This window comes from Balaenoptera ricei, chromosome 9 (assembly GCF_028023285.1).
Source record: "Balaenoptera ricei isolate mBalRic1 chromosome 9, mBalRic1.hap2, whole genome shotgun sequence".
NCBI lineage: Eukaryota > Metazoa > Chordata > Mammalia > Artiodactyla > Balaenopteridae > Balaenoptera > Balaenoptera ricei.
Window position 1 is genome coordinate 72,730,400 of NC_082647.1, and position 27,306 is coordinate 72,757,705.

Sequence of the window (27,306 nt, forward strand, 5' to 3'; positions counted from 1 at the left end):
AGATGCTCAGAATCTATTCCAAAGGAAGTGAACATTTGGAAGGGTGGATATACTCGGAAACAGCACTTCCATATGTGTACTCAACAAAATGAATCATGGTCTCTCAAAGGCCTCAGGCTATCTGTGTACTCCCATCCTGCCATATGTGCAGGGACAAACCCAGCATCCTTATGACAACCATTCATCAAGGATCTGGCTTTTAACAAGTAGAAATTGTCCCTTTCTTTCCCTTCCTTCCTTCCTTCCTTCCTCCCTCCCTCCCTCCCTCCCTCCCTTTCTTATTTTTGGTATAGATGCCAATAATCACATGATATCCCTTGATGTTTTATTTTGCCACTGATATTGTATAATTATTTACGTTTTGAAATCTTTAAAGAAATTGCAGTCTCTTTCTCTGATATATTAAGGAAAGATAAGTTGAAATTGGAGCAAAAGAATGGGAAGAACTGTGAAAAGTTTTTACTGGCTCTGTCACTAACATTTGTGAAACTTAAGAAACTGAAAAGAGCAGAACAATCCTTAAAAATAAGTTTATATTAGTGTTGATTCTATTCGGTGGACAGAATTATTTGGGTAAATTCAGGAAAAGGATAACATTGATAAAAATTATTCTTGGTTGTATTCCAAATAAAAAAGCAAGAGACAAAGCACAACTTTAGAAAGTAACAGTGAGAATATAAAGTGTTTACCTCCCTGTTCCCTCTCTCACCTATCCTTCTCTGTTGTCTCTGAGCTTTGTCTCTGCTTTCTCATTTTGCTTGTCCTTTCTTCCTTCCCTTCCTCCCTCCATCCCTCCTTCCTTCCTCCCTTCCTTTCTTTTCCTTTTATTCCTGCCATATTTCATAAAAGATTTGAAGCAGCTTTTAAAACAAACAAACATGAACTCTGTGTGTGTGTGTGTGTGTGTGTGTGTGTGTGTGTGTGTTTTAAAGTAGGTGTGGTAATCATTCAAAGGTGAAAATACCATGAACCAGGAATGAGGTTAGCATATAAAGTGTGCACCATGGTATCTACTGCTTTTACTAGAGAAGGACCACAGATTTGGCTTTGAGATTTCTAGAAGCCAATATGAAGAAAACAACACTGTTGTTTATAAGGTTCTCAATGTTTCTAGGGCAGGATTTCTCAACTTTAGCATTATTGACATTTTGGCCAGATAATTCTTTGTTGTACTGTCCTGTTGCACTGTAAGATGTTTAGCAGAATTCCTGATTTCTACCCAGCAGACGCCAGAAGCACACCTGCCCCCTCATTTTTGACAACCAAAAATGTCTCCAGAAACCACCAAATGGCCCATGGGGGGGCAAAACCATCCCCATTGGGACACTGCTTCAGAAAAATGGCAAGCAAATCACAAGACTCAGGAAAAGCCCAGCTATTCCAAATACAACTTGGGGTATTTAAATTTCTTGAATATTTTAGCAACTTTACATGATAGAAGTTCAATACCTTTAAAGATAAAACATTCATGTAGGTCTTAGCTGATTTACTTCATTAGGAAAATCTTTAATTCTACAAATATGATATCTGTTTTTTTTAAACTTATTATTTATTTAGTTTTTAGATTTTGATTTGACTAGCATAAAAATCAATATGAGTTAAGAGTTTATCCTCTTTTTTTCTGGCTTCTCATTCCTGCTCCACTAATTACTAGCTGAATAACCTCTCTGAATTTCATATACAAAACTGCTTAATAATAGCATCTATGTCAGTAGTTGTTGTGAGGATTGTATGAGTTAATACAGGCAAAGAGCTTTTCACAGTGGCTAGATCTTAATAAGTACTCTATGAGATGACAACTCTTATTATTGTTGTCATTATTATTTATAAATAATAAAGACCAGAACTTTGTAGAGTAAGGGAATAAATAAGAATAATAAAACTGAAAACATGAAATGTCCATATTAGTTTTCTATTGCTTTCTCTGTATATTTCCTGAATTGCGTTCTGCTTTGACTTCAAGTGAATGAGATCACATTTCTACCATTCCTGTTCTATAAGTCATGTTTGAGTCAGCAGTCCTTCTTATCACCCCTCATCCTTTTTCACTACTACTGAGACAGATTACAACATGATGTTCTTCTTTCAGATGTGTATAGTGTTATCTAGTGGCTACATTTTTATAAAGAGGTGGGTAACTTGTGCTTTTTTTGGCCCTTACTCTCCCTCCTACTACACTTCCTACGTGTCTCCTTAGAGAGAGCACCTTCCTAATTATTTTAGGAGCTTCAGAAATGGCTAATATGAATAATCACTGTCTACTTCTGAATTGCTGATTTTCCCCCCATATCATGTTCTTTTCTTTTCTTTCTTTCTTTCTTTTTTTTTTTTAATCAGTGAGGTCTGTTGGCCTCTGCTGATTATTCTGAGGTTTTCACATTGCTAGTTGCTCTGGATTTTCTGAGGTCCATAATGAAGTGGAGAATGTGCATATTACCCTCTTTTAACATTATAATTTTCCAAGTTGATACCAAAGTGTTTTACTTCAATCTCATTTTTTTTTACAGAATTTAAAATGTATTGCCTATTTCAGTTTTTCCTTACAGCTTTCTCTATCACTTTACCCTTTTCTACCCTGCTAAATAGACATGAGTGGCTGGGAGTAAGGGGTAGGAGGATCTCAGTGCCAGATTCTGTACTGTCTTCAGAATTGTGTCTCTTCCTCTTTTAACTAATCTTCCTTATGGGCCAAGCTTGTATGATTCTCTACCCTAAAGCATATTACCACCTTATCTCCCCACATTTGCTCAGTTTCTCACACAGAAAGACTTTTTTTGTGGGACACCTTCAGCTAATGTTTCTGAACCTCAGTTTTGGACACATATTAGGTCCAGACCCTCCTACATATTTATAAAGTGATTTGAACTTTTGGGGAACTGTTTCCAGATTGAAAGATTTTAATTCTGGCAGTAAAATAAGACCTCTGTGGACAGTTACTCAGCAGACTACTAAAGCTGCCTTCATGTTTTGTGCACTAGTTACATTGTCAGAAATATTTGAAAGTTGAAAGCATATTGTTTTTTAGAATAGTACATGAGGAAAAGCTTGGTGCACATTCCAGGTGAATTCTGAGGGGGGCAATAAGTTGCATATTGCTACGTTAATTCTAAAATACTATTATACACCACCAGCCATATATGCAGCATATCCTTGGAGAATTCTGCCCAGGATCCTGGCTAGACTCTTTTCCCTGTCATTCAACAGAGTACATTCCTGACCTTCAAAATGGGACACAGAATGATCCGTGCTTACTCATATATGTGATAAATAGGCTCTTTCTTTTTTCTCCTAATTATGCTGATCTTCTCTACAATTAGTAATATATCAGTCTCTTTGAGTTGGAATAGCCTCCTTTCAGTTTTAAAATTCTGTCTCTTCATGATCAACTTATTATTAGACGCAGTCTCTTTAGGTAATTGCTCTGTCTCTCAGCTTCCTCTCTCAAGGTGGCATTTGGGTGTCTGAGGGAGAGAGAGAGACCTGATGGGGTCCTTGGATACTCACTGTCCTCTGGATATTCAGGTTTCCATGGCAACCTCCTTAATCTACCTGATTGTTGCTGATTTCCCAGCATTTAAAACTGAGGTCAGCAGCTGAATTTCTCCTGGTTTCTGATTTCACTACGAAATGGAGCTTGGTGGGGTTTGCAGGCTCCAACAGCCTCACCTCGGCTCTCCCTGTGCTGGGATCTTCCTGAGCTTCTGCTGTGGACTTCATTTGACTCCATCCATAGTTACTCTGTTTCAGGGGCTCTCCCATAGCATACACTTGGAAGACTGTGGGAACTTGAGGCTTCCATTCCTACCACACAGGACCCAAGAGCATCTTAGGAATGCTTCAGTCTGAACTTCCATTTACTTTTCACACTACTCCTTAGCCTTTTTAATGTGGTGCCCACACTTTGGTATAGACATGGACTACAAAACTCCTAAGTGTAAATGACACCAAAGATTTACTTATTATCTTGTCAATTTACCTAACACATTTTCCTCTCTCTGAGATGTGCTCACTTATCATTCTTTACCTCCCCTGCTTCTGTCACAACTCTTCAGTTTGCCTTTCTCCAATATCTCATCACCATAAAGGATGGCTTCCAGCTTTTTCTTCCTGTCACCATATCCTATCTATAGCCTAGGTCAGCAAGCCCTCTGCCTGGGTGTCACAGGTAGAAAGAGTCTCTTCTCTGAACTATCATTCAGAGAAGCAGTGATAGCATTGTCTTGATGCTATCGCTAACATAGGATTATAATCCGAGAGCACCAAGCTTAGTTTTTAATATGTAAAGGAGTTTGGAAAAAAAATCTTCTTTTACCACAAAATCTGGATTTTTATGTGTATTTATGAAAAATCTTTGTTTTGAATGTCAATTTCTTTATATTTCTTTTATATCAATCCTAATCTCCCTTTGATCTCATGTACCACTGCCCCATAATAATGCACATGTAATATGTATAAAAGAGATACTAAGAACCTGCTGTATAAAAAAAATTAAATTAAAAAAAATAATGCACATGTACGTGTGTGTGTGTGTATTTGTACACGCACACACACACACGTCAGGCAGAAGAATGAATTGGTGGGCAGACCAAGGGGAAGTAAATGTGGTGCATGGAAAAAACAAAGATAAAACACATTGATTTTTTTCAGATTATAATAGTTCTGGTTTTAAAAATTTGCCTTGCATCCCTTAAGAACTTTAGCAAGATCTTAGTAACCAGCTAGTGTGGTCAGCAGGATTGCTTTCTGCTCCACTGCCATTTCTTTCCCCTTTGCTGGCCTAATCTATTATAATTTACATTATTTTACGTGTCCAGAGCCAACTCTATGCCACTTTTCTGATAGCTCTACCTTCAACTTCCAAATGCTAGAGCACCTGTCGTCTTACAGTTCTAAGCCCTTCTGGTCTCTACTTCCACCATTACTGTATTGCCAGCTCAGCTCCTTAATCCTGTTTATGTATATCCACCTGAGGTGAGTTTTTCTTGTTCTTTTCCTTTCCTGTCCAGCCACTCAATATCCCATTCCATGCCAGGAACCACCATCATTTGATGGAGTCAACCATCCTTTCTTACCTAGAGTTTTTTCCTACTGTCAGGAAGTCTTGCACAGTTGAAATCAGCTCTCATATGAAGGAGATCTTCTTGACACTATCACAAATATAGGGAAAGGTTCTTGGCAATCTCTCCAACCAATAAGAGGGACATAGGGGGAGAAGAAATAACTTTTTGCCATTGAGAATGGCCGGAAGTGGATTTGGACATCTCTTCTAATGGCAGGGATTATGTAGGGAGAGTTCATGGGTCATGCATCCTTTTTTACCATTGGAACTCTTGTTAAACTATAATATGCCAAATACATGTGGATAGGTTTTGGTAGCTAATTTTGGCAGCTGATGTCCCTGAAACACGATTTGGAACACAATGTCTTAGGGAAATATGCTTATAAATTGACTTATAAACAAGCTTTGGGGATGTAACCTTGCTATAGGCTGAATTGTGTTCCCCCAAAATGAATATGTTGAAGCCCTAACCCTTATGTGATTGAATTTGATAGGGTTTTTAGGAGGCAATTAAGGTTAAATGAGGTCATAAGGGTGGGGTTCTAATTCAGTAGGGTTGGTGCCATCCTAAGAAGAAGAGAGAGATCAGGCTCTCTCCATGTGCACTCACTGAGGAAAGGCCCTGTCAGGGCATAGTGAGAAGGCAACCATCTGCAAGCTTGGAAGAGAAATAAACCAGACATTAGATTGGCTGGCACCTTTGTCTTGGATTTCTAGCCTCCAGAACTGTAAGAAATAAATTTCTGTTGTTTAAGCTACCCAGTGTATGTATTTTGTTGTGGCAGCTCAAGCTAAGAAAACCTTGTTCATACATTCAGAATTAAATACAATTACTCATTTATGAATAGGTTATATCTACAAAACTTACCACTATTACCACTTAGTTATAAGTTAAATGTACATAAAATATAGGTTAAAGTAGTATTTACAGAAATGTTTTTTATGTTTAAATACAAGCAAACAAATGAATGATAAATCCCATAGATTTCTAAATAGAACCTGTTTAGGGATAAGCCTAAATTTTGGATGTGGTCAAAACTTCAAGCATCCATTGAGCATCTGTGTGCCTGGTACTAATCAATAACCATATCCTTATTTTTTTTTTACATCTTTATTGGATTATAATTGCTTTACAATGTTGTGTTAGTTTCTGCTGTACAACAAAGTGAATCACCTATATGTATACATATATCCCTTCCCTCTTGAGCCTCCCTCCCACCTTCCCCATCCCACCCCTATAGGTCATCACAAAGCACCGAGCTGATCTCCCTGTGCTATGCGGCTGCTTCCCACTAGCTGTCTGTTTTACATTTGATAGTGTATATATGTCCATGCCACTCTCTCACTTCTTCCCACCTTCCCTTTCCCCCTCCCCCTGTCCTCAAGTCCATTCTCTACGTCTTCGTCTTTATTTCTGTCCTGCCCCTAGGTTCTTCAGAACCGTTTTCTTTTTTTTTAGATTCCATATATATGTGTTAGCATACGGTATTTGTTTTTCTCTTTCTGACTTACTGCACTCTATATGACAGACTCGAGGTCCATCCACCTCACTACAAATAACTCAATTTCATTTCTTTTTATGGCTGAGTAATATTCCATTGTATATATGTGCCACATCTTCTTTATCCATTCATCTGTTGATGGACACTTAGGTTGCTTCCATGTCCTGGCTATTGTAAATAGAGCTGCAAAGAACATTGTGGTGCATGTGTATTTTGAATTACGGTTTTTTTCAGGGTATATGCCCAGTGGTGGGATTGCTGGGTCGTATGGTAGTTCTATTTGTAGTTTTTTAAGGAACCTCCATACTGTTCTCCATAGTGGCTGTATCAGTTTACATTCCCACCAACAGTGCAAGAGGGTTCCCTTTTCTCCACACCCACTCCAGCATTTATTGTTTGTAGATTTTTGATGATGGTCATTCTGACTGGTGTGAAGTGATACCTAATTGTGGTTTTGATTTCCATTTCTCTAATGATTAGTGATGTTGAGCATCCTTTCATGTGTTTTTTGGCAATCAGTATATCTTCTTTGGAGAAATGTCTATTTAGGTCTTCTGCCTATTTTTGGATTGGGTTGTTTGGTTTTTTTTGATATTCAGCTGCATGAGCTGCTTGTTAATTTTGGAGATTAATCCCTTGTCAGTTGCTTCATTTGCAAATATTTTCTCCCATTCTGAGAGGTTTCTTTCATCTTCTTTATGTTTTCCTTTGCTGTGCAAAAGCTTTTAAGTTTCATTAGGTCCCATTTGTTTATTTTTGTTTTTATTTCCATTTCTCTAGGAGTGGGTCAAAAAGGATCTTCTTGCTAAGTGTTCTGCCTGTGTTTTCCTCTAAGAGTTTTATGGTGTCTGGCCTTACATTTAGATCTTTAATTCATTTTGAGGTTTTTCTAGTGTATGGTGTTAGGGAGTGTCGTAATTTCATTCTTTTACATGTAGCTGTCCAGTTTTCCCGGCACCACTTATTGAAGAGGCTGTCTTTTCTCCATTGTATATTCTTGCCTCCTTTATCAAAGATAAGGTGACCATATGTGCATGGGTTTATCTCTGGGTTTATTTCTATCCTGTTCCATTGATCTATATTTCTGTTTTTGTGCCAGTACCATACTGTCTTGATTACTGTAGCTTTGTAGTATCGTCTGAAGTCCGGGAGCCTGATTCCTCTAGCTCCGTTTTTCTTTCTCAAGATTGCTTTGGCTATTTGGGGTCTTTTGTGTTTCCATACAAATTGTGAAATTTTTTGTTCTAGTTCTGTGAAAAATGCCATTGGTAGTTTGATAGGGAATACACTGAATCTGTAGATTGCTTTGGGTAGTATAGTCATTTTCACAGTGTTGATTCTTCTGATCCAAAAACATGGTATATCTCTCCATCTGTTTGTATCATTCTTAATTTCTTTCATCAGTGTCTTATAGTTTTCTGCATACAGGTCTTTTGTCTTCTTAGGTAGGTTTATTCCTAGGGATTTTATTCTTTTTGTTGCAGTGGTAAATGGGAGTGTTTCCTTAATTTCTCTGTCAGATTTTTCATCATTAGTGTGTAGGAATGCAAGAGATTTCTGTGCATGAATTTTGTATCCTTCTACTTTACCATATTCATTGATTAGCTCTAGTAGTTTTCTGCTAGCATCTTTAGGATTCTCTATGTATAGTATCATGTCATCTGCAAACAGTGACAGCTTTACTTCTTTTTCTCCAATTTGGATTCCTTTTATTTCTTTTTCTGACCGGTGTGAGGTGATACCTCACTGCAGTTTTGATTTGCATTTCTCTAATAATTAGTGATGTTGAGCATCATTTTATTTGCCTCTTGGCCATCTGTCTGTCTTCTTTGGAGAAATGTCTATTTAGACCTTACACCCATTTTTTGATTGGGTTGTTTGTTGTTTTTTTTTTTGATATTGAGCTGCATGAGCTGTTTGTATATTTTGGAGATTAATCCCTTGTCCATCACTTCATTTGCAAATATTTTCTTCCATTCTGAGGACTATCTTTTTGTTTTGTTTATGGTTTACTTTGCTGTGCAAAAGTTTTTAAGTTTTTAGATCCCATTTGTTTATTTTTATTTTCATTACTTCTGGGGGTGGATCAAAAAAGATCTTGCTGAAATTTATGTGAAACACTGTTCTGCCTATGTTTTCCTCTAGGAGTATTATAGTGTCTGGCCTTACATTTAGGTCATTAATCCATTTTGAGTTTATTTTTGTATATGGTGTTAGGGAGTGTTCTGATTTCATTCTTTTACATGTCACTGTCCAGTTTTCCCAGCACCACTTACTGAAGAGATTGTCTTTTCTCTATTGTATAGTCTTGCCTCCTTTGTCATAGATTAGGTGACCATAGGTGTGTGGGTTTATCTCTGGGCTTTCTATCCTGTTCCACTGATCTATATTTCTGTTTTGTGCCAGTACCAAACAGTTTTGATGACCATAGCTTTGTAGTATAGCCTGAAGTCAGGGAGCCTGATGCCTCCAGCTTCATTTTTCTTTCTCAAGATTGCTTTAGCTATTCAAGGTCTTTTGTGTTTCCATACAAATTGTAAAATTTTTTGTTCCAATTCTGGGGAAAATGCCATTGGTAATTTGATAGGGATTACATTGAATCTGTAGATTGATTTGAGCAGTTTAGTCATTTTGACAATATTGATTCTTCCAATCCAAGAATATGGTATATCTTTCCATCTGTCTGTGTCATCTTTTATTTCTTTCATCAGTGTCTTATAGTTTACTGAGTACAGGTCTTCTTTCTCCTTAGATAGGTTTATTCCTAGGTATTTTATTCTCTTTGATGTAATGGTAACTGGGATTGTTTCCTTGTTTTCTCTTTCTGATCTTTCATTGTTAGTGTGTAGGAATGCAAGAGATTTTTGTGTATTAATTTTGTATCCTGCAACTTTACCAGATTCATTGATGAGCTCTAGTAGTTTTCTGGCAACATCGTTAGGATTTTCTATGTATAGTATCATGTCATCTGCAAACTGTGACAGTTTTACTTCTTCTTTTCCAATTTGGATTCCTTTTATTTCTTCTTCTTCTCTGTGCCATAGCTAGGACTTCCAAATCTATGTTGAGTAATAGTGGTGAGAGTGGATATCCTTGTCTTATTCCTGGTCTTAGAGGAAATGCTTTCAGTTTTTCACTATTGAGAATGTTATTTGCTGTGGGTTTGTTGTATATGGCCTTTATTATGTTGAGGTAGGTTCCCTCTAATCCCACTTTCTGGAGAGTTTTTATCATAAATGGGTGTTGAATTTTGTCAAAAGCTTTTTTTGCATCTGTTGAGATGACCATATTGTTTTTATTCTTCAGTTTGTTAATGTGGTGTATCACATTGATTGATTTGCATATATGGAAGAATCCTTGCATCCCTGCGATAAATCCCACTTGATCGTGGTTTATTATCCTTTTAATGTGTTGTTGGATTCTGTTTGCTAGTAATTTGTTGAGGATTTTTACATCTATGTTCATCAGTGATATTGGCCTGTAGTTTTTTTTTTTATGATATCTTTGTATGGTTTTGGTATCCAGGTGATGGTGGCCTCATAGAATGAGGTTGGCAGTGTTCTTTCCTCTGCAATTTTTTTGGAAGAGTGTCAGGAGGATAGGTGTTAACTCTTCTCTAAATGTTTGATAGACTTCTCCTGTGAAGTCATCTGGTTCTGGACTTCTGTTTATTGGAAGTTTTAAAATCATAGTTTCAATTTCAGTACTCGTGATTGGTCTTTTCATATTGTCTTTCTTCCTGGTTCAGTCTTGGAAGGTTGTACCTTTCTAAGAATTTGTGCGTTTCTTCTAGGTTGTCCATTTTATTGGTGTATAGTTGTTTGTAGTAGTGCCTTATGATGCTTTGTATTTCTGTGATGTCAGTTGTAACTTCTCCGTTAGCATTTCTAATTTTATTGATTTGAGTTCTCTCCCTTCTTTTCTTGATGAGTCTGTCTAATGGTTTATCAATTTTGTTTTTCTTCTCAAAGAACCAGCTTCTAGTTTTCTTTTGGGGTTTATTGATTTGTTTTATGTTTGCTTGCAGCCCCAATAATTTTAAATCTGAAGAATGAGGACTTTCTATGGCACCTGTAGCTATGTAATGGTTGAAAATTGGTTTAAAAGTATCCAACACAATGTAAATGTTTTTTATTTTTTAGCTTGAACAACCATTTTCCTGAAGGCTGTATCCTCATGAAGCTCAAATAACTACTTACTTACAGTGGTTTAGTAAAAAAATAAAACTCTCAATTTAGAGGGTAAATGATTAGGTTCTAAGGTTCATTTGATGATTCCTTTACTTTTTAGTTGATAGTGTTGACCATGATGGTGTTGACTATGACATAGGCTGAATGTTCTTAGAAAGTAAGTGTTATTTCAGGAGTATGGTAGAAAGGCATGTGTTGTCAGGGTCAGAGCTCTGTGTGAGGGTCCTCAGACCTGCTGGGTAGCCTCTCTAAGCCACAGTATGTTCGTTCAATAACCACTTATTAGGCCTCAACTATGTGTTAGGCATTACAAAAATGAGTGTAATAGCTGAAATACTAGTAGCTAACAGTTGCATATCACGTACTCATTTAATCCTCCCCAACCTCATATGCAGATGGCACTTTAAAAAGCTGCTATTTCATTGGTAAGAGAAAGCACAGAGTTGTTAATTAATTGTTTGCCCATTGTCATTCACCTTTTAGTGGTGAAGTCATAATTTCACCTGGACAGTTTAATTCCAGAATCTTCTCTCTTTACCACTTTGCTGTTGTTGAGAGAATCTTAATATTCTATTTATTTATTTAGTGTTCTCATTTATTATGTATTTACTCATTGTTCTTAACAGAATTTAAGTTGTTAAGGCTGTCATGAGAAAAAGCATGTGAAAATGCTTAGGAAACTGCTTAGTGCATTGTGAATGAGTTATTATTTATTGTGTTTGTTCCCTGTCATTAGGCCTCTTCAATTTAGTTCTTCTTTTTAAAAAAATTCTGTATTTTGTGTCAGAGTTCCCTTCTTTGAGCCATTTGAGAAGTCTTGATATTTGCACAGTCACAAATTTCTTTATTGCATTTCCCAGTGCTCCAACTGTGTCCTAAAATAAGAGACTTCTACAGCTTGATACTGTTATTTTTTTATATTATGACATATTTATACATTAAAAATATGTAACATATATGACAATTATAAACCACTACTATTGCACTTTTCTTGTCCTTGTTGTAAATGTTCTCTTAGTGCGTCCACAAAAAAGAGTAAACAGCATTTTATAAAGGTAAATCCAAAATATTGGTTCATGCTTTGTTTTGATAATAATGTTCTCTAGTATAGGAGCAGCCATATATTTTAATGGCCTATCTAATTTTAATAATACTAGTTTGCACTAAGTCTAGCTGCCAAACTGTACTAAATGTTAAGCTTCTACTTTGAAAGTCAAATCTCTCCTTGCAGTTGAGTGTTGAGAATATTTTAAGTGTGAGGACCACATACTCCCTCCATTTAGTTGGAGAACCTGAACTGCGGTTGCTCCTTCCTCCTCACTGACTGCTACTGCTACCTGCCTAATAATTGTTTTTGGCTACCCGTAAACCTGCAGCCAGAAAGGTATTTGAATTTTCCCCCTCTAGCACTTGCAAATCCGATTTTTATGTATAGCTGAGTGCTCTTAGCTTTCACTCTATCTACTACTGGGGCCTGGTTTCTAGCAAGCCTGTAGCTACGCCAGATCTGGCCTATGTAATGCTGTTTGTAATGAGAAATCTAAACAGGGAACGGCAGTGAGGCATGGCAGGAATGTGTTTCCATTGGAAAAGTCAGTGTAGAGAAAAAGTATAAGCAAAGCCGTGTGCAGAAGGCCTTTTCAGCTGGCCAAGACGGAAGACTAATGTTATTGTACATAGGCTGTTACTGTGCCAGCCCTTCCTCACAAATTTGCTTTCTCTCTCTCTCCCCTCTCCTGAACCTTCCTCCCCTCTCCCTCTTTCATCTACTCCTTCTCCTTCTCTCCCTCTCTCTTCTGCGGGCTCTGCTCACTGTTTGCTCAGGTGGACAGTGACACCATTTGGAATGAGCTGCACTCGTCCGGTGCTGCACGCATGGCTGTTGGCTGTGTCATCGAGCTGGCTTCCAAAGTGGCCTCAGGAGAGCTGAAGGTGAGGTCTGGATTGCATTAAGTGTGGGAAATCCAGAGGAGACGCTGAAACAGAGATGTTGTTGTTTGGGAATTGTGGGGAGTGTGGTGTGGTAATAAAAGGAAAGGGGCGGAGGGAAGAGGGCAAAGAGATGGCCACTAAGGTGTGATAATAACTAGTGTGTAGGTAGGTAGTAGCTGATCGTGCTCCCAGGGCCTTCCTCTCCTTGGGGAAACTCTGCGGTTAGGGCACTCTGGTGTATTTTTAAGAGCATAGAAATGGTGAGTAAAGCTATGGTCCAGGTTAAAAATACCCAGTATATACATACCAGTCATGCCCTCCTGGGATTCTCTTTTGAAGCGACATAAAACATATGATTACTGAGTACTGTGTATAAGCTCAGAATACCACCCAGAGAGAAGGGGTTGGGGGTGGGGAGAAAGGTAAATATCAGATGGGAAGGATTGGGAGGAAGAAGGAAATTGTTGACTAGAAGGGTAATGATCCAGAGTATGTTTTTCCATGAAAGAACTTCAGAAATGAACTACGCTTTATTGTTCTTTTCTTTCTACGGTCTCTTCTTTTCTACATCATGTGAAAAGAACAATGTCCAAACCCCAACGTTTCCCAGTCTAAACAATTTATAAAAGCCAGAGACCTGACAGACGTTGACATTTTATTTGGTATTTTAACAGTGCTATTTAAAGGTATACCATGTGCATCTTGAATGCAGTTGCCCCAATAAACTTTTTTGGTGCTAACATAGCTTTTTAATGCACTGGTTCACACACTTCATAATGAAATCTGGGCAGTGATTGATTTGGTATTTTTAGCAGTTGTGGGGCTTAGGGGAAATATATTGTAACCAACAATATAGGCACTGTGAGTTTTGTTCATCTAAAATAAAATCTAATTAGGATTATTTTTCTTTATGCCTAATGAATTTTTATTCAATTACACCTGACTATTTCACTTGTGATTAAAAATGCAGGGTAGGAATGTGCACTTTACAATGCATTGTCTGCCCCAGAAGTCTTTGCTCTAACTCTTTAAGTCAAAACCGACAGAAATAGCATTATGATAAGGTGGGCTATATTTAAAAAAAAAAAAAATATATATATATATATATATATATGCGCCTCATGTTAAGTTGACATGATCAGCATTAGGATATTAATTGCTCATCTCAGGAGATTTCTTAGGCCATTAATGTGGTGCTTAATACTCAGTCTTTACCTTTGATAACGAGCTATTGAAAAGAAGAAAGGAATCAGCCTTATGGAGAGGTTTTGGCTCTCTCCCAGTAGCACTTGAGGAATAATTCTTCTTGTTTGAATATGTCACTTGTAGCACTAGAATCAATTGACATTTTTAAAGAAGTATTTGAGAGTCTTATTTTCAAAAGAATTCAAATGACAGACAACAGCCAGGCCACAATATTATAATTTTTAAAAGATTATGCTGGCACAGACCCACTTAATAAAAAACAAAAATGATTGTTAGCATTTCACAGTTTCTAATTGTTTTGATTTTGTTGAAGTTTAATCAGTAATTCTGAAACCTTCTCAAGTAGAATGCCCACATATTACACTCAAAATCATCATTGCTGTTAACCTCACAGAGTGCAGAATTGCCAAATGTATGTGTGAAGAGTGTTGAACAAAAACCTAATTATATTTTTTAGGAGGTAGTCATTTAAAATAGCCAACTACAAACAGAGTGTCAACAATACATAGTATGGACATGCTGACCACCAGCTGTACTAACTAGCATTGGCTGTTTATGTTACGATCAAGGATTCATACAAATGCTTTTCCTCCCCTTGGTTGAGAAATCAGCAAGTATGATTAAAAAAGAGAAGAATAGGGAAAAAGAGCCAGCATAAAAATCAAGAAACATTGATCCACGCTCTGCCACTTAAATGCTGTGTCACTTGTGGCAAATCACTTAATATCTCTAGGCCTCAGTATCTCGTTCCACAAAATCAGTAGGGTAGAATTGATAATGTTGAAGGTTGTACCTGGTTTTGACATTCTGAGCTATTTGCAAATGAGACGTGGATCTGGTTATCAGTTATATACACCATGACATACCCAATAGTAGATATTCCACAACTGATTTCACCTTCCTTTGCTGAATATTCCAGGCAGTGTAGCTGGTTTATCTTTCTGATTGTTAGCCCAAAGTAAAAGTCCAAGACAGGCAGGATCATAACAAACGGACTAGTGCTGACAGACCCAGAGACTGAATCCTTTTGTTGCTAATAATTTGATGAGGCCTATGGGAATACCACTGTAGATAGCCAAGAATTGCAGTAGGTAGCCATGTTCAGGGACCTCTAGCTAACCAAAAATGTTACTCAGTGTCTACCTGTTCCAGACTCCAGTATGACTGGGCAGGTACACCTGCTGGCCAGGAGCATTAATACTCACGGCTGTGGAGTCACTTCATTCAGATCTAGGAAGAAAATAGGGAAGCTTATCTGAGGACACTGGTAAGTTATCCTCTGATAAGAGATGTGAACAAAGAAAACTTTAGTGTTTTGTTGATCATTTTCTGCATCTACATTCAGTTCTCACATGTTCTACTTCTTTCTCCCAGTAAATCTATAACTTGAAACAACATTGACGTATTGAAAGACTGCATTTTGTGAGTCTGCACTCATTTTGCTTGGAAATCAGAGAAGAATTAAGAGCTTTATTTCAAATAGGGTGGGCCTGGATGGGGTGCTGAACTGAGAGGTTCGAGATAGCTCGAGGGAGGTCACCAAACTCGTAGGGGATGGGGACCTAGGAGATAAGAAGGGCGCCCAAACAAGGAAAATGCCAAAGGCAAATTTCATTACCTGGAATTTTTCTTTGATATTGAGCTTGATCCTGATTGTTCCCCTAACTTTTGACAGGTTCTGTCCTTTCTTCACCTGCAGATACTAATGGGCTAAAGGAATTAGGGGTATAATCCAGGCACAGGGAGTGGGTCTCATGTTGATGCTTAAACTGAGCGTGTGCAGCAAACTACAGCAGTAAGTGGGTGTATTTTTTGCACAGCATGGATATGCTCAGTGGAGTTCAGTGGAATTTATGGGGACTTCCAAGTTTTCCAGGTTTTTAATAAGATACTTTAAAAAACCCATGCAAGTGGAAATTTCTCAAACCTACAAATACCCAAGTTGGCTATTTCTCAGAATCTAGAACTAGGGAATATAAATATTCTGGAAATGCTGACATGTTTGTTGTATTGGAAACTATAATTGGAAGAATAGTTATCTCAAAATGGTTTTATTGTTCTAAAGGTCATTTAAGGAAGTATGTCTAGAAATAGAAATATCTTTAAAAGATGAGCATTTTTCAAGTTATAAATATTCAATATTTCGTTCAAAAAATGGTGCCAAATATCATGTTGTACACCTTAAAGTATATAATTTTTATTTGTCAGTTATGCCTCAATATATCTGGAAAAAAATGATTCAACAGTTATCCAGTTTTACTGTAAGAATGCCCTTTGATGCTATTTTGGCAAGGCTGTAATTTCATAAAAAAGTAAAAATTGCTTTAGTTGTCTGGAAATTTTTGTCAAGAAAATTCCCACCTGATTATCTGAAAAATGTATGGATTTCTTTACTGTTTGAATGGATATTGTGATACCATGTTGCTAATAATACCTGCCATTCATTAAGTATCTACTATAGGTTGGGCAGTTTACATGTAATTTGTCATTATTCTCACAACGTCCACCAAAAGTAAGTACCACCAATAGGATAGCAGCTCAGAGACATCAAGTAACTTTTTACGATCCTGCACACAGTTTAATAAATGGCATAGCCTGTAAGTGTCACAATCCTCTCTTCTCTTTCAATACTTTATAAGGAATTTCTTGTAGAGGTAGCACAAATATGTAAGAAAAAAGGGGTTAAAGCTATCTTTTTAAAATAGTCTAGATTCTTTACTTTTTATTACTCTAAAACATTTAATACAGACAAAAAAATGAGTTACATTAATAACTTACAAATCATAATAATATGGTTGTATGTGAGCCCTTCATCCAACTAAAGAAATAGTACTGTGCTAACACTATTAAAGTTCTTTCAGTACTTATCTCATTCCTATCTTTTGACCCAGGAGTAATTATTAATCTGTTGTAATTTTTAAATTATTCCTTTCCCTTTAATAGTGTTAACCATATGTTGTAGATCTTTATAAAAAATGGAATCTTATTGAGTGTGTTATTCCTCAGATTCCTCTCCCCCAACTTAAAATCATGTTATGAGGATATCCTATTTACATAGCTGTGATTTATTTGTTTTCCTTGTACATCATAATTTGTTTATTCATTCTTCTGTTGGACAGTATAGTTGTTTCCAGGTTTTTGCTCTTTTGATCAGTGCTGCTGTGAACACTCTTGAACTATGACATAACTAAGGGTAAAATGGTAAGCTCCTAGGATAGAAACATAATAAATTTCAGAGAGTAATGCAAGGTAGAATTCCAAAGTCATTTTGCCACAATGACATCAGCAAAAATAAAAATTTAAACCTCTGAAAATTCTTCACTCCATGAAATCAGTGACAAAACTGGCAAAATTTATCAGAATTAATTTTTAAAATTCTTTTATTGGAGTATAGTTGCTTTACAATGTTGTGTTAGTTTCTGCTCTACAGCAAAGTGAATCGGCCACACATATACGTGTATCCCCCTCTTCCTCGGATTTCCTTCCCGTTTAGGTCACCACAGAGCACTGAGTAGAGTTCCCTGTGCTATACAGTCTGTTCTCATTAGTTATCTATTTTATAAATAGTAGTGTATATATGTCAATCCCAATCTCCCAATCCCTCCCACCTCCCTTCCCCCCTTGGTATCCATATGTTTGTTCTCTATGTCCGTGTCTCTATTTCTGCTTTGCAAATAAGTTCATCTATACCATTTTTCTAGATTCCACATATATGCATTAATATATGATATTTGTTTTTCTGACTTAATTCACTCTGTATGACAGTCTCTAGGTCCATCCACGTCTCTACACATGACCCAATTTCGTTCCTTTTTATGGCTGAGTAATATTCCATTGTATATGTACCACATCTTTATCCATTCCTCTGTTGATGGATATTTAGGTTGCTTCCATATCCTGGCTATTGTAAATATTGCTGCAGTGAACATTGGGGTGCCATGTATCTTTTGAATTATTGTTTTCTCCGGGTATATGCCCAGGAGTGGGATTGTTGGGTCATATGGTAGTTCTATTTTTAGTTTTTTAAGAAACCTCCATACTGTTCTCCATAGTGGCTGTACCAATTTACATTCCCACCAACAGTGCAAGAGGGTTCCCTTTTCTCCACACCCTCTCCAGCATTTATTGTTTGTAGATTTTTTGGTGATGGCCATTCTGACTGGTGTGAGGTGATATCTCATTGTAGTTTTGATTTGTATTTCTCTAATAATTAGTGATGTTGAGCATCTTTTCATGTGTTTGTTGGCCATCTGTATGTCTTCTTTGGAGAAATGTCTATTTAGGTCTTCTGCCCATTTTTTAATTGGGTTGTTTGTTTTTTTTTAAAATTTTATTTATTTATTTTTGGTTGTGTTGGGTCTTCGTTTCTGTGCGAGGGCTTTCTCTAGTTGTGGCAAGCGGGGGCCACTCTTCATCGCGGTGCGCGGGCCTCTCATTATCGCGGCCTCTCTTGTTGCGGAGCACAGGCTCCAGACGCGCAGGCTCAGTAGTTGTGGCTCACGGGCCTAGTTGCTCCGCAGCATGTGGGATCTTCCCAGACCAGGGCTCGAACCCGTGTCCCCTGCATTGGCAGGCAGATTCTCAACCCCTGCGCCACCAGGGAAACCCTTGTTTTTTTTTTATACGGAGCTGCATGAACTGTTTGTATATTTTGGAGATTTAATCCCTTGTCAGTTGCTTCATTTGCAAATATTTTCTCGCATTCTGAGGATTATCTTTTCCTCTTGTTTATGGTTCCCTTTGCTGTGCAAAAGCTTTTAAGTTTAATTAGGTCCCATTTATTTTTGTTTTTATTTTCATTACTCGAGGCGGTGGGTCAAAAAAGATCTTGCTGTGATTTATGTCAAACGGTGTTCTGCCTATGTTTTCCTCTAGGAGCTTTATAGTGTCTGGCCTTACATTTAGGTCTTTAATCCATTTTGAGTTTATTTTTGTGTATGGTGTTAGGGAGTGTTCTAATTTCATTCTTTTACATGTAGCTCTCCAGTTTTCCCAGCACCACTTATTGAAGAGATTGTCTTTTCTCCATTGTATATCCTTCCCTCCTTTGTCATAGATTAGGTTACCATAGGTGCGTGGATTTATCTCTGGGCTTTCTATCCTGTTCCATTGATTTATATTTCTTCTTTTGTGCCATCAACCATAGTGTCTTGATGACTGTAGCTTTGCAGTATAGCCTGAAGTCAGGGAGCCTGATTCCTCCAGCTCCATTTTTCTTTCTTAAGATTGCTTTGGCTATTCGGAGTCTTTTGTGTTTCCATACAAATTGTAAAATTTTTTTGTTCTAATTTTGTGAAAAATGCCATTGGTAATTTGATAGGAAAAAAAAGAAAATTACAGACCAATATCACTGATGAACATAGACACAAAAATCCTCAACAAAATACTAGCAAACAGAATCCAACAACATATTAAAAAGATCATACATCATGATCAAGTGGGATTTATCCCAGGGATGCAAGTATTGTTCAGTATACGCAAGTCAATCAGCGTGACACACCACACTAACAAATTGAAGAATAAAAACCATATGATCATCTCAATAGATGCAGAAAAAGCTTTTGACAAAATTCAACACCCATTTATGACAAAAGCTCTCCAGAAAGTGGGCATAGAGGGAACCTACCTCAACATAATAAAGGTCGTATGTGACAAACCTGTAGCAAGCATCATTCTCAATGGTGAAAAACTGAAAGCATTTCCTGTAAGATCAGGAACAAGACAAAGATGTCCACTCTCACCACTCTTATTCAGCATAGTTTTGGAAGTCCTAGTCATGGCAGAGAAGAAAAAGAAAAGGAATCCAAATTGTAAAAGAAGAAGTAAAACTGTCACTGTTTGCAGATGACATGATATTGTACATAGAAAATCATAAAGATGCCACCACAAAACTAGTAGAGCTCATCAGTGCATTTGGTAAAGTTGCAGGATACAAAATTAATGCACAGAAATCTCTTGCATTCCTATACACTTAAAATGAAAAGTCAGAAAGAGAAATTAAGGAAACAGTTCCATTTACCATTGCAACAAAAAGAATAAAATACCTAGAAATAAACCTACCTAAAGAGGAAAACGACCTGTACTCAGAAAACTAAAGATACTGATGAAAGAAATCAAAGACAACACAAACAGATGGAGAGATTTGCCATGTTCTTGGATAGGAAGAATCAATATTGTGAAAATGGCTACACTACCCAAAGCAATCTACAGATTCAGTGCAATCCCTATCAAATTACCAATGGCATTTTTCGCGGGATTAGAATTAATTATTTTAAAAACCCAGGAAATTAACCAAAAGCTTGTAACATCTCAGGAAGCATGTATTCAGAAGAAAACTGGCTAAATCTTCATGAGAACAGTGAACTTTGTGGTGTTTTAATTCACCCTTTCCAGTTCCCCAGTAGTCTTATTCCCAATGAAAACCAGTAATTTAGCAGTCTCCAGACATGGCAGAATGGGGTTGAAGCTTCTTCAAAGCCTCATTCCCAGAAAATTTTCATTATTTGGCCTGTCTGGTCCTTCAGTACAAGTTCTCAGTTACAAAGTTGTCTTTATTTGGCTGGACTTAGAGTGAAAAGCCTTTTCCTCAGAAGCACTTGTTGAAAAAAATTAAAGGTAATTGGTTAACTTACGGCTGCCTGAAGTGGTGGACAACAGTAGAGAAAACAACAAACTAACTGAAAGCTTCCAGAAAAAATTGAGGAATGAGATGTGCATAAGCGCTATGACAAGCCCTATCAGACTCCTCAGAATCTAGAAGGGCATGTGTCTGATAGGGCTGTGTGCATACTCAGGGCTGTGTTCACACCACAGTCAGGAAAGACTGAAAGGCCCTAAAGTCTCATCTCAAGCTGACTTTGAGGCTCTGCTGAAACCAGAAGTAAAGGCCAAGGAAGAGCTGCCAAGGAAGAGCTGTGAGATCTCTGACCCAGTATTGAAAGTGTGTCCAACACACATGGGCAGGGCCCCTTATAAAAGGCTGGGGACTGTTGGTTCCAGGCATTTAAGGAAATCTCTGTCTGATTATTAACTGACCAGCCACTGAATTAAGCAAACAAAGACTTCAGTCCCACACTCAACATAGAATACAGTCTTTATAGAATTAGTTCAGAAGAATGAACAAGCAAACAAAACAACAATGACAAACCCTAGGGAGTGGTAAAAATCTGATTTCCAGAATTGTCATATTATATTGCTTAAAATACCCAGTTTGCTACATAAAACTATGAGAGATGCAAAGAAGCACATGAATTCACATGAAGAAATAATGAGCATCTGTAAAAGTAACTACATAAATAAATACAATTGATACTAGAATTGTATTTTTTGTTTGTAACTCTTATTCTTCTCTCAGATTTAAAAGACAACTGCATAAAACAATAACCATAAATCAGTGTATAAAGATGTAGTTTGTATAACAGTAGCAGCATGAAGTAGGGGATTGGGAATGGAGCTATATAATAGCAAAACAAAAGTTTTTGGATACTGTTAAAATGTGGCTCATGTCTGAACTAGATTGTTAAAAGTTAAGATGCTAATTATAATCCGCTGGACAACAGGCAAGAAAATAAGTCAAAAATATGTTAAAAGAAATGACCAGGAAATTAAAATGCTACACTAGAGAATATCTATTTAACTTAAAAGAAGACAGTGTAATGGAGGAGTTGAGGAACAAAAAAAGGTGACATATAGAGAACAAATACCTAAGTCATTGTGCCAATTTCAAACCCCACCAGCAGCACATAAGAATTTCCAGGGCTCTCCACTTCTGTCTGTATTTGGCATTTTCAGATTTTTAAATGTTTGCAAATCTTACATGAAAATATGCTGAATATCACAAATCATCGGGAAAATGCAAATTAAAACCACAGTGAGATGTCACCTCAAACCTGTCAGAATGGCAACAAATAATGAATGTTGGTGAGGATGTGGAGAAGAGGGAACCCACGTACACTGTTGGTGGGAATGTAAATTGGTACAGCAACTATGGAAAACAGTATGGAGGTTCCTCAAAAAATTAAAAATAGAACTACCATAGGATCCAGCAGTTCTACTCCTGGGTATATATCCAAAAAAGCAAAAACACTGAATCAAAAAGATACATTGAACCCCATGTTCACAGCAGCATTATTTACAATAGCCAAGATATGGAAATAACCTAAGTGTCCATCAACAGATGAATGGATAAAGAAAATGTGGTATATATAAACAATGGGCTATTACTCAGCCATAAAAATGAATGAAATTTTGCCATTTGCACCAATGTGGATGGGGCTGGAGGGTATCATGCTTAGTGAAGTAAGTTAGAGAAAGACAAATACTACATGTTTTCACTTGTTTTTGGAATCTAAAAAAAATCAAACAAGTAAATGTAACAAAACAGAAACAGACTCACAGTTACAGAAAATAAACTAGTGTTTACCAGTGGGGACAGGAGCCAAACCAGGGAAGGAGATTAAGAGGTACAAACTCCTAGGTATAAAAGTATAAGGATATAATGTGCAGCATAGGTATTATCGCCAATATTTTATGATAACTTTATTTATTTTTGTAAATTGGAATATGATTGCTTTACAATGTTGTGTTAGTTTCTGCAGTACAGTGAAGTGAATCAGCTATATGTATAACCATATCCCCTCCCTCTTGGACCTCCCTCCCCCCCATCCCACCCATCTAAGTCATCACAGAGCACCGAGCTGAGCTCCCTGTGCTATACAGCAGGTTCCCACTAGCTATCTAGTTTACACATGGCAGTGTATTTTTGTCAAACCTAATCTCCCAATTCGTCTGACCCTCCCTTCCCCCTCCGAGTCCATATGTCCATTCTCTACATCTGTGCCTCTATTCCTGCCCTGCAAATAGGTTCATCTGTACCGTTTTTCTAGATTCCACATATATGCATTAACATATGATATTTGGTTTTCTCTTTCTGGCTTACTTCACTCTGTGTGACAGACTCTAGGTCCATCCACATCTCCACAAATGACCCAATTTCGTTCCTTTTTATGGCTGAGTAATAGTCCATTGTATATATGTACCACATCTTCATTATTCATTCATTTGTCACTGGACATTTAGGTTGTTTCCATGTCCTGGCTATTGTAAATAGTGCTGCAGTGAACATTTGGGTACATATGTCCTTTTGAATTATGGTTTTCTCAGGGTGCGTGTCCAGTAGTGGGATTGCTGGGTCATATGGTACTTCTACTTTTAGATTTTTAAGGAACCTCCATACTGTTCTCCATAGTGACTGTATCAATTTACATTGCCACCAACAGTGCAAAAGGGTTCTCTTTTCTCCACACCCTCTCCAGCATTTATTGTTTGTAGCTTTTTTGATGATGGCCATTCTGACTGGTGTGAGGTGAGACCTCATTGTAGTTTTGATTTGCATTTCTTTAATAATTAGTGCTATTGAGCATCTTTTCATCTGCCTCTTGGCCAACTGTTTGTCTTCTTTGGTGAAATGTCTGTTTCGGTCTTCCGCCCATTTTTTAATTGGGTTGTTTATTTTTTTGATATTCAGCTCCATGAGCTCTTTGTATATTTGGAGATTAATTCAAAGCAATGGATATTGCTTCGTTTGCAAATATTTTCACTCATTTTGAGGGTTGTCTTTTCGTCTTGTTTATGGTTTCCTTTGCTGTGCAAAAGCTTTTAAGTTTAATTAGGTCCTATTTGTTTATTTCTGTTTTTATTTTCATTACTGTTGGAGGTGGGTCAAAAAAGAACTCGCTGTGGTTTATGTCAAAGAGTGTTTTTCCTGTGTTTTCCTCTTAAGAGTTTTACGGTGTTTGGTCTTACATTTAGGTCTTTTATCCATTGAGTTTATTTTTGTGTATGGTGTTAGGGAGTGTTCTAATTTCATTCTTTTACATGTTGCTGTCCAGTTTTCCCAGCACCGCTTATTGAAGAGGCTGTCTTTTCTCCATTGTATATTCTTGCCTCCTTTGTCATAAATTACATGACCATATGTGTGTGGGTTTATCTCTGGGCTTTCTATCCTGTACCATTGATCTATATTTCTGTTTTTGTGCCAGTACCATACTGTCTTGATTACTGTAGCTTTATAGTATAGTCTGAAGTCCAGGAGCCTGATTCCTGCAGCTCCGTTTTTCTTTCTCAAGACTGCTTTGGCTATTCAGGGTCTTTTGTGTTTCCATACAAATTGTAAAATTTTGTGTTCTAATTTCGTGAAGAATGCCATTGGTAGTTAGGTAGGGATTGCATTGAATGTGTAGATTGCTTTGGATAGTATAGTTATTTTCACAATATTGATTCTTCCAATCCCATAACATGGTATATTTTTCCATCTGCTTATGTCATCTTTGATTTCTTTCATCAGTTTTATAGTTTTATGAGTACAAGTCTTTTGCCTCCTTAGGCAGGTTTATTCCTAGGTATTTTATTCTTTTTGTTGCGATGATAAATGGGATTGTTTCCTTAATTTCTCCTTCTGATTTTTTGTTGTTAGTGTATAGGAATGCAAGAGATTTCTGTGCATTTTGTATCCTGCAACTTTACCAAATTCATTGATGAACTCTAGTAGTTTTTTGGTGGCATAGTCAGGATTTTTTATGTATAGTATCATGTCATCTGCAAACAGTGACAGTTTTACTTCTTCTTTTCCAATTTGGATTCCTTTTATTTCTTTTTCTTCTCTGACTGTTGTGGCTAGGACTTCCAAACTATGTTGAATAAGAGTGGCAAGAGTGGACATCTTTGTCTTGTTCCTGATCTTTGAGGAAATGCTTTCAGTTTTTCACCATTGAGAATGATATTTGCTGTGGGTTTGTCATATATGGCCTTTATTATGTTGAGCTAGGTTCCCTCTGTGCGCATTTTCTGGAGAGTTTTTATCATAAATGGGTATTGAATTTTGTCAAAAGCTTTCTCTGCATCTATTGAGATGATCATATGGTTTTTATTCTTCAATTTGTTAGGGTTGTTTATCACGTTGATTGATTTGCATATATTGAAGAATCCTTGCATTCGTAGGATAAATCCCACTTGATCATGATGTATGATCCTTTTAATACATTGTTGGATTCTTTTTGCTAGTATTTTGTTCAGGATTTTTGCGTCTATGTTCACTAGTGATATTGGTCTATAATTTTCTTTTCTTGTGATATCTTTGTCAGATTTTGGTATCAGAGTGATGGTGGCCTTGTACAACAAATTTGGGAGTGTTCCTCCCTCTGCAGTTTTTTGGAAGAGTTTGAGAAGGATAGGTGTTAGCTCTTCTCTAAATGTTTGTTAGAATTCGCCTGTGATGCCATCTGGCCCAGGACTTTTTTTTGTTGGAAGATTTTTAATTACAGTTTCAATTTCATGACTTATGATAAGTCTGCTTTGTTTTCTAATTCTTCCTGGTTCAGTCTTGGAAAATTGTACCTTACCAAGAATTTGTTCATTTCTTCATGGTTGTCTATTTTATTGGCATATAGTTGTTTGTAGTAGTCTCTTTTAATCCTTTGTTTTTCTGCAGTGTCAGTTGTGATTTCTCCTTTTTCATGTCTAATTTTATTGATTTCCATCCTCCCCCTCCCCCTTTTTTTTTTTGGATGAGTCTGGCTAAAGGTTTATCAATTTTGTTTATCTTCTCAAAGAACCAACTTTTAGTTTTATTGATCTTTGCTGTTTTCTTCATTTCTATTTCTTTTATTTCTGCTCTGATCTTTATGATTTCTTTCTTTCTACTGAATTTAGGTTTTCTTTGTTCTTCTTTCTCTAGTTTCTTTACGTGTAAGGTTAGATTGTTTACTTGAGATTTTTCTTGTTTCTTGAGGTGAGATTCAATTGCTATAAACTTCCCTCTTAGAACTGCTTTTGCTGGGTCTTGATGCTAAGATGAGGACCTCTGGGAGACCTCACTCTGATGCATATTCCCTGGGGTCTGAGGTTCTCTGTTAGTCCAGTAGTTGGGACTCGGACCTCCTACCGCAGGAGATCGGGTTGGACCCCCGGCTTGTGAACCAAGATCCCGCAAGCCGCGCAGGTTGGCAGAGAAAAAAGAAGGAGCAGAACAATAACAGAGTAAAAAATAAAATAAGATTAGAAAACTAACAGATATGGTAGAAAAAATTAAAATATGGATGAAACAACAACCAGAAGTTAAAACAGAACCACAATAGCATAAAAGAGAAAAGAAAAAAAAAAAAGCTAGAAAAGGCCTTGGCTGTGGGGGGTGGGGTTTAGGCAGGGACTGGGTTTTGGCTGTGGGCAGGGCCTATGTTTAGGACCCACAGGGCCGGAAAAATCCCCGGGGGCGGGGGCCATGGGGATTAGGCTCAACACAGCAGGAGGGACCCAGGAGTGCCTCTGGCCTTGGAGGGCGGAGGACCAGGTCCGGGACCCCAGCAGGCTCCCTGGGCCAAAGTGGTCAGGGGAAATGCTAGGCACGTTCCCCACCCCATCCTCTGATCTGGGAGGGTCCCTCCCCATTGGCCTCTCTTCTTTTTCCCCACCCTCCCTCCTATGCCCCTAGGACCCCTGTGGCTGGAGGGGGCCCCAGAAGGCAGGGGACCAGACCCTCAAGCCCAACAGGCTTCCCAAGGCCGAGTGGGCTGGGGAAATGCCCAAGGCGCTTCCCCTGATCCCTCAGTTCTGGAGGGTCCCCCGCCACCGTCCGCCTCTCCTCTTCTCCCCCCACCTCCCTCTTATGCCCGTAGGATCATTGCGGCCCAGAGGGGGTCTTGGAGGGTTGGGGATCCGGCCCGGGAGCCCAGCAAGCTTCCCGGGGCCGAGTGGGTGGGGGAAACGCCCGCCACGCCTCCCCTGATCTTCCGGTCCTGGAGGGTCCGCCCCAACCATCTGCCTCTCCTCCTTTTCCTCCCTCCTCCCTCCCACGCGCCTAGGACCCATGAAGCCAGAGGGGGTCCTGGAGATCAGAGGACCGGGCCCGGGAGCCCAGCAGGCTTCCCGGGGCGACTGGGCTGCGGAAATCCTAGGCGCACCGCCCTCTGATCCTGCAAACCTCCACAGGGTCCCTCGAGGTGTGGGAACCCTTCCTCTCTCCCAGCCACCCCTCAGGGGCACCAGTCATGTCCATCCTCCACTTCTCTACCCCCTCACTCCCCCCCACATCCTACCCGGTCGCTCTGGGGTTCCTCCTGTCTCCTTGGGCGTCAAGGTCCCCCACCAGTGTCCGGCAGGTGCCCTAGCTGTGGGAAGACACGAACTCCACATCCTCCCATGCTGCCATCTTGACTCCGCCCCTATGATAACTTTAAATGGAGTATAATCTATAAAATCTTGAATCACTATGTTGTAAACTTGAAACTAATATAGTATTGTGAATCAAATATACTTCAAAAAATAAAAATAAAAATATTTTAAACATATATTTTTATGTATTTATAAATTTAAAATATATATATTTATAAATTTGAAATAAATAATAACAAATATTTTAAAA

General features: G+C 38.0%; 1 protein-coding gene across 1 annotated transcript in view; it reads left to right on the plus strand.

Annotated features, from left to right (window-relative positions):
* HDAC9 (histone deacetylase 9) overlaps positions 1 to 27,306 on the plus strand; it is a 998,074-nt gene that overhangs the window by 732,304 nt on the left and 238,464 nt on the right. Inside the window, exon 18 of the mRNA XM_059933969.1 lies at positions 12,576 to 12,683. Within this exon, the coding sequence (XP_059789952.1) occupies positions 12,576 to 12,683 (108 nt within the window). The remainder of the gene's footprint in view (positions 1 to 12,575; positions 12,684 to 27,306) is intronic.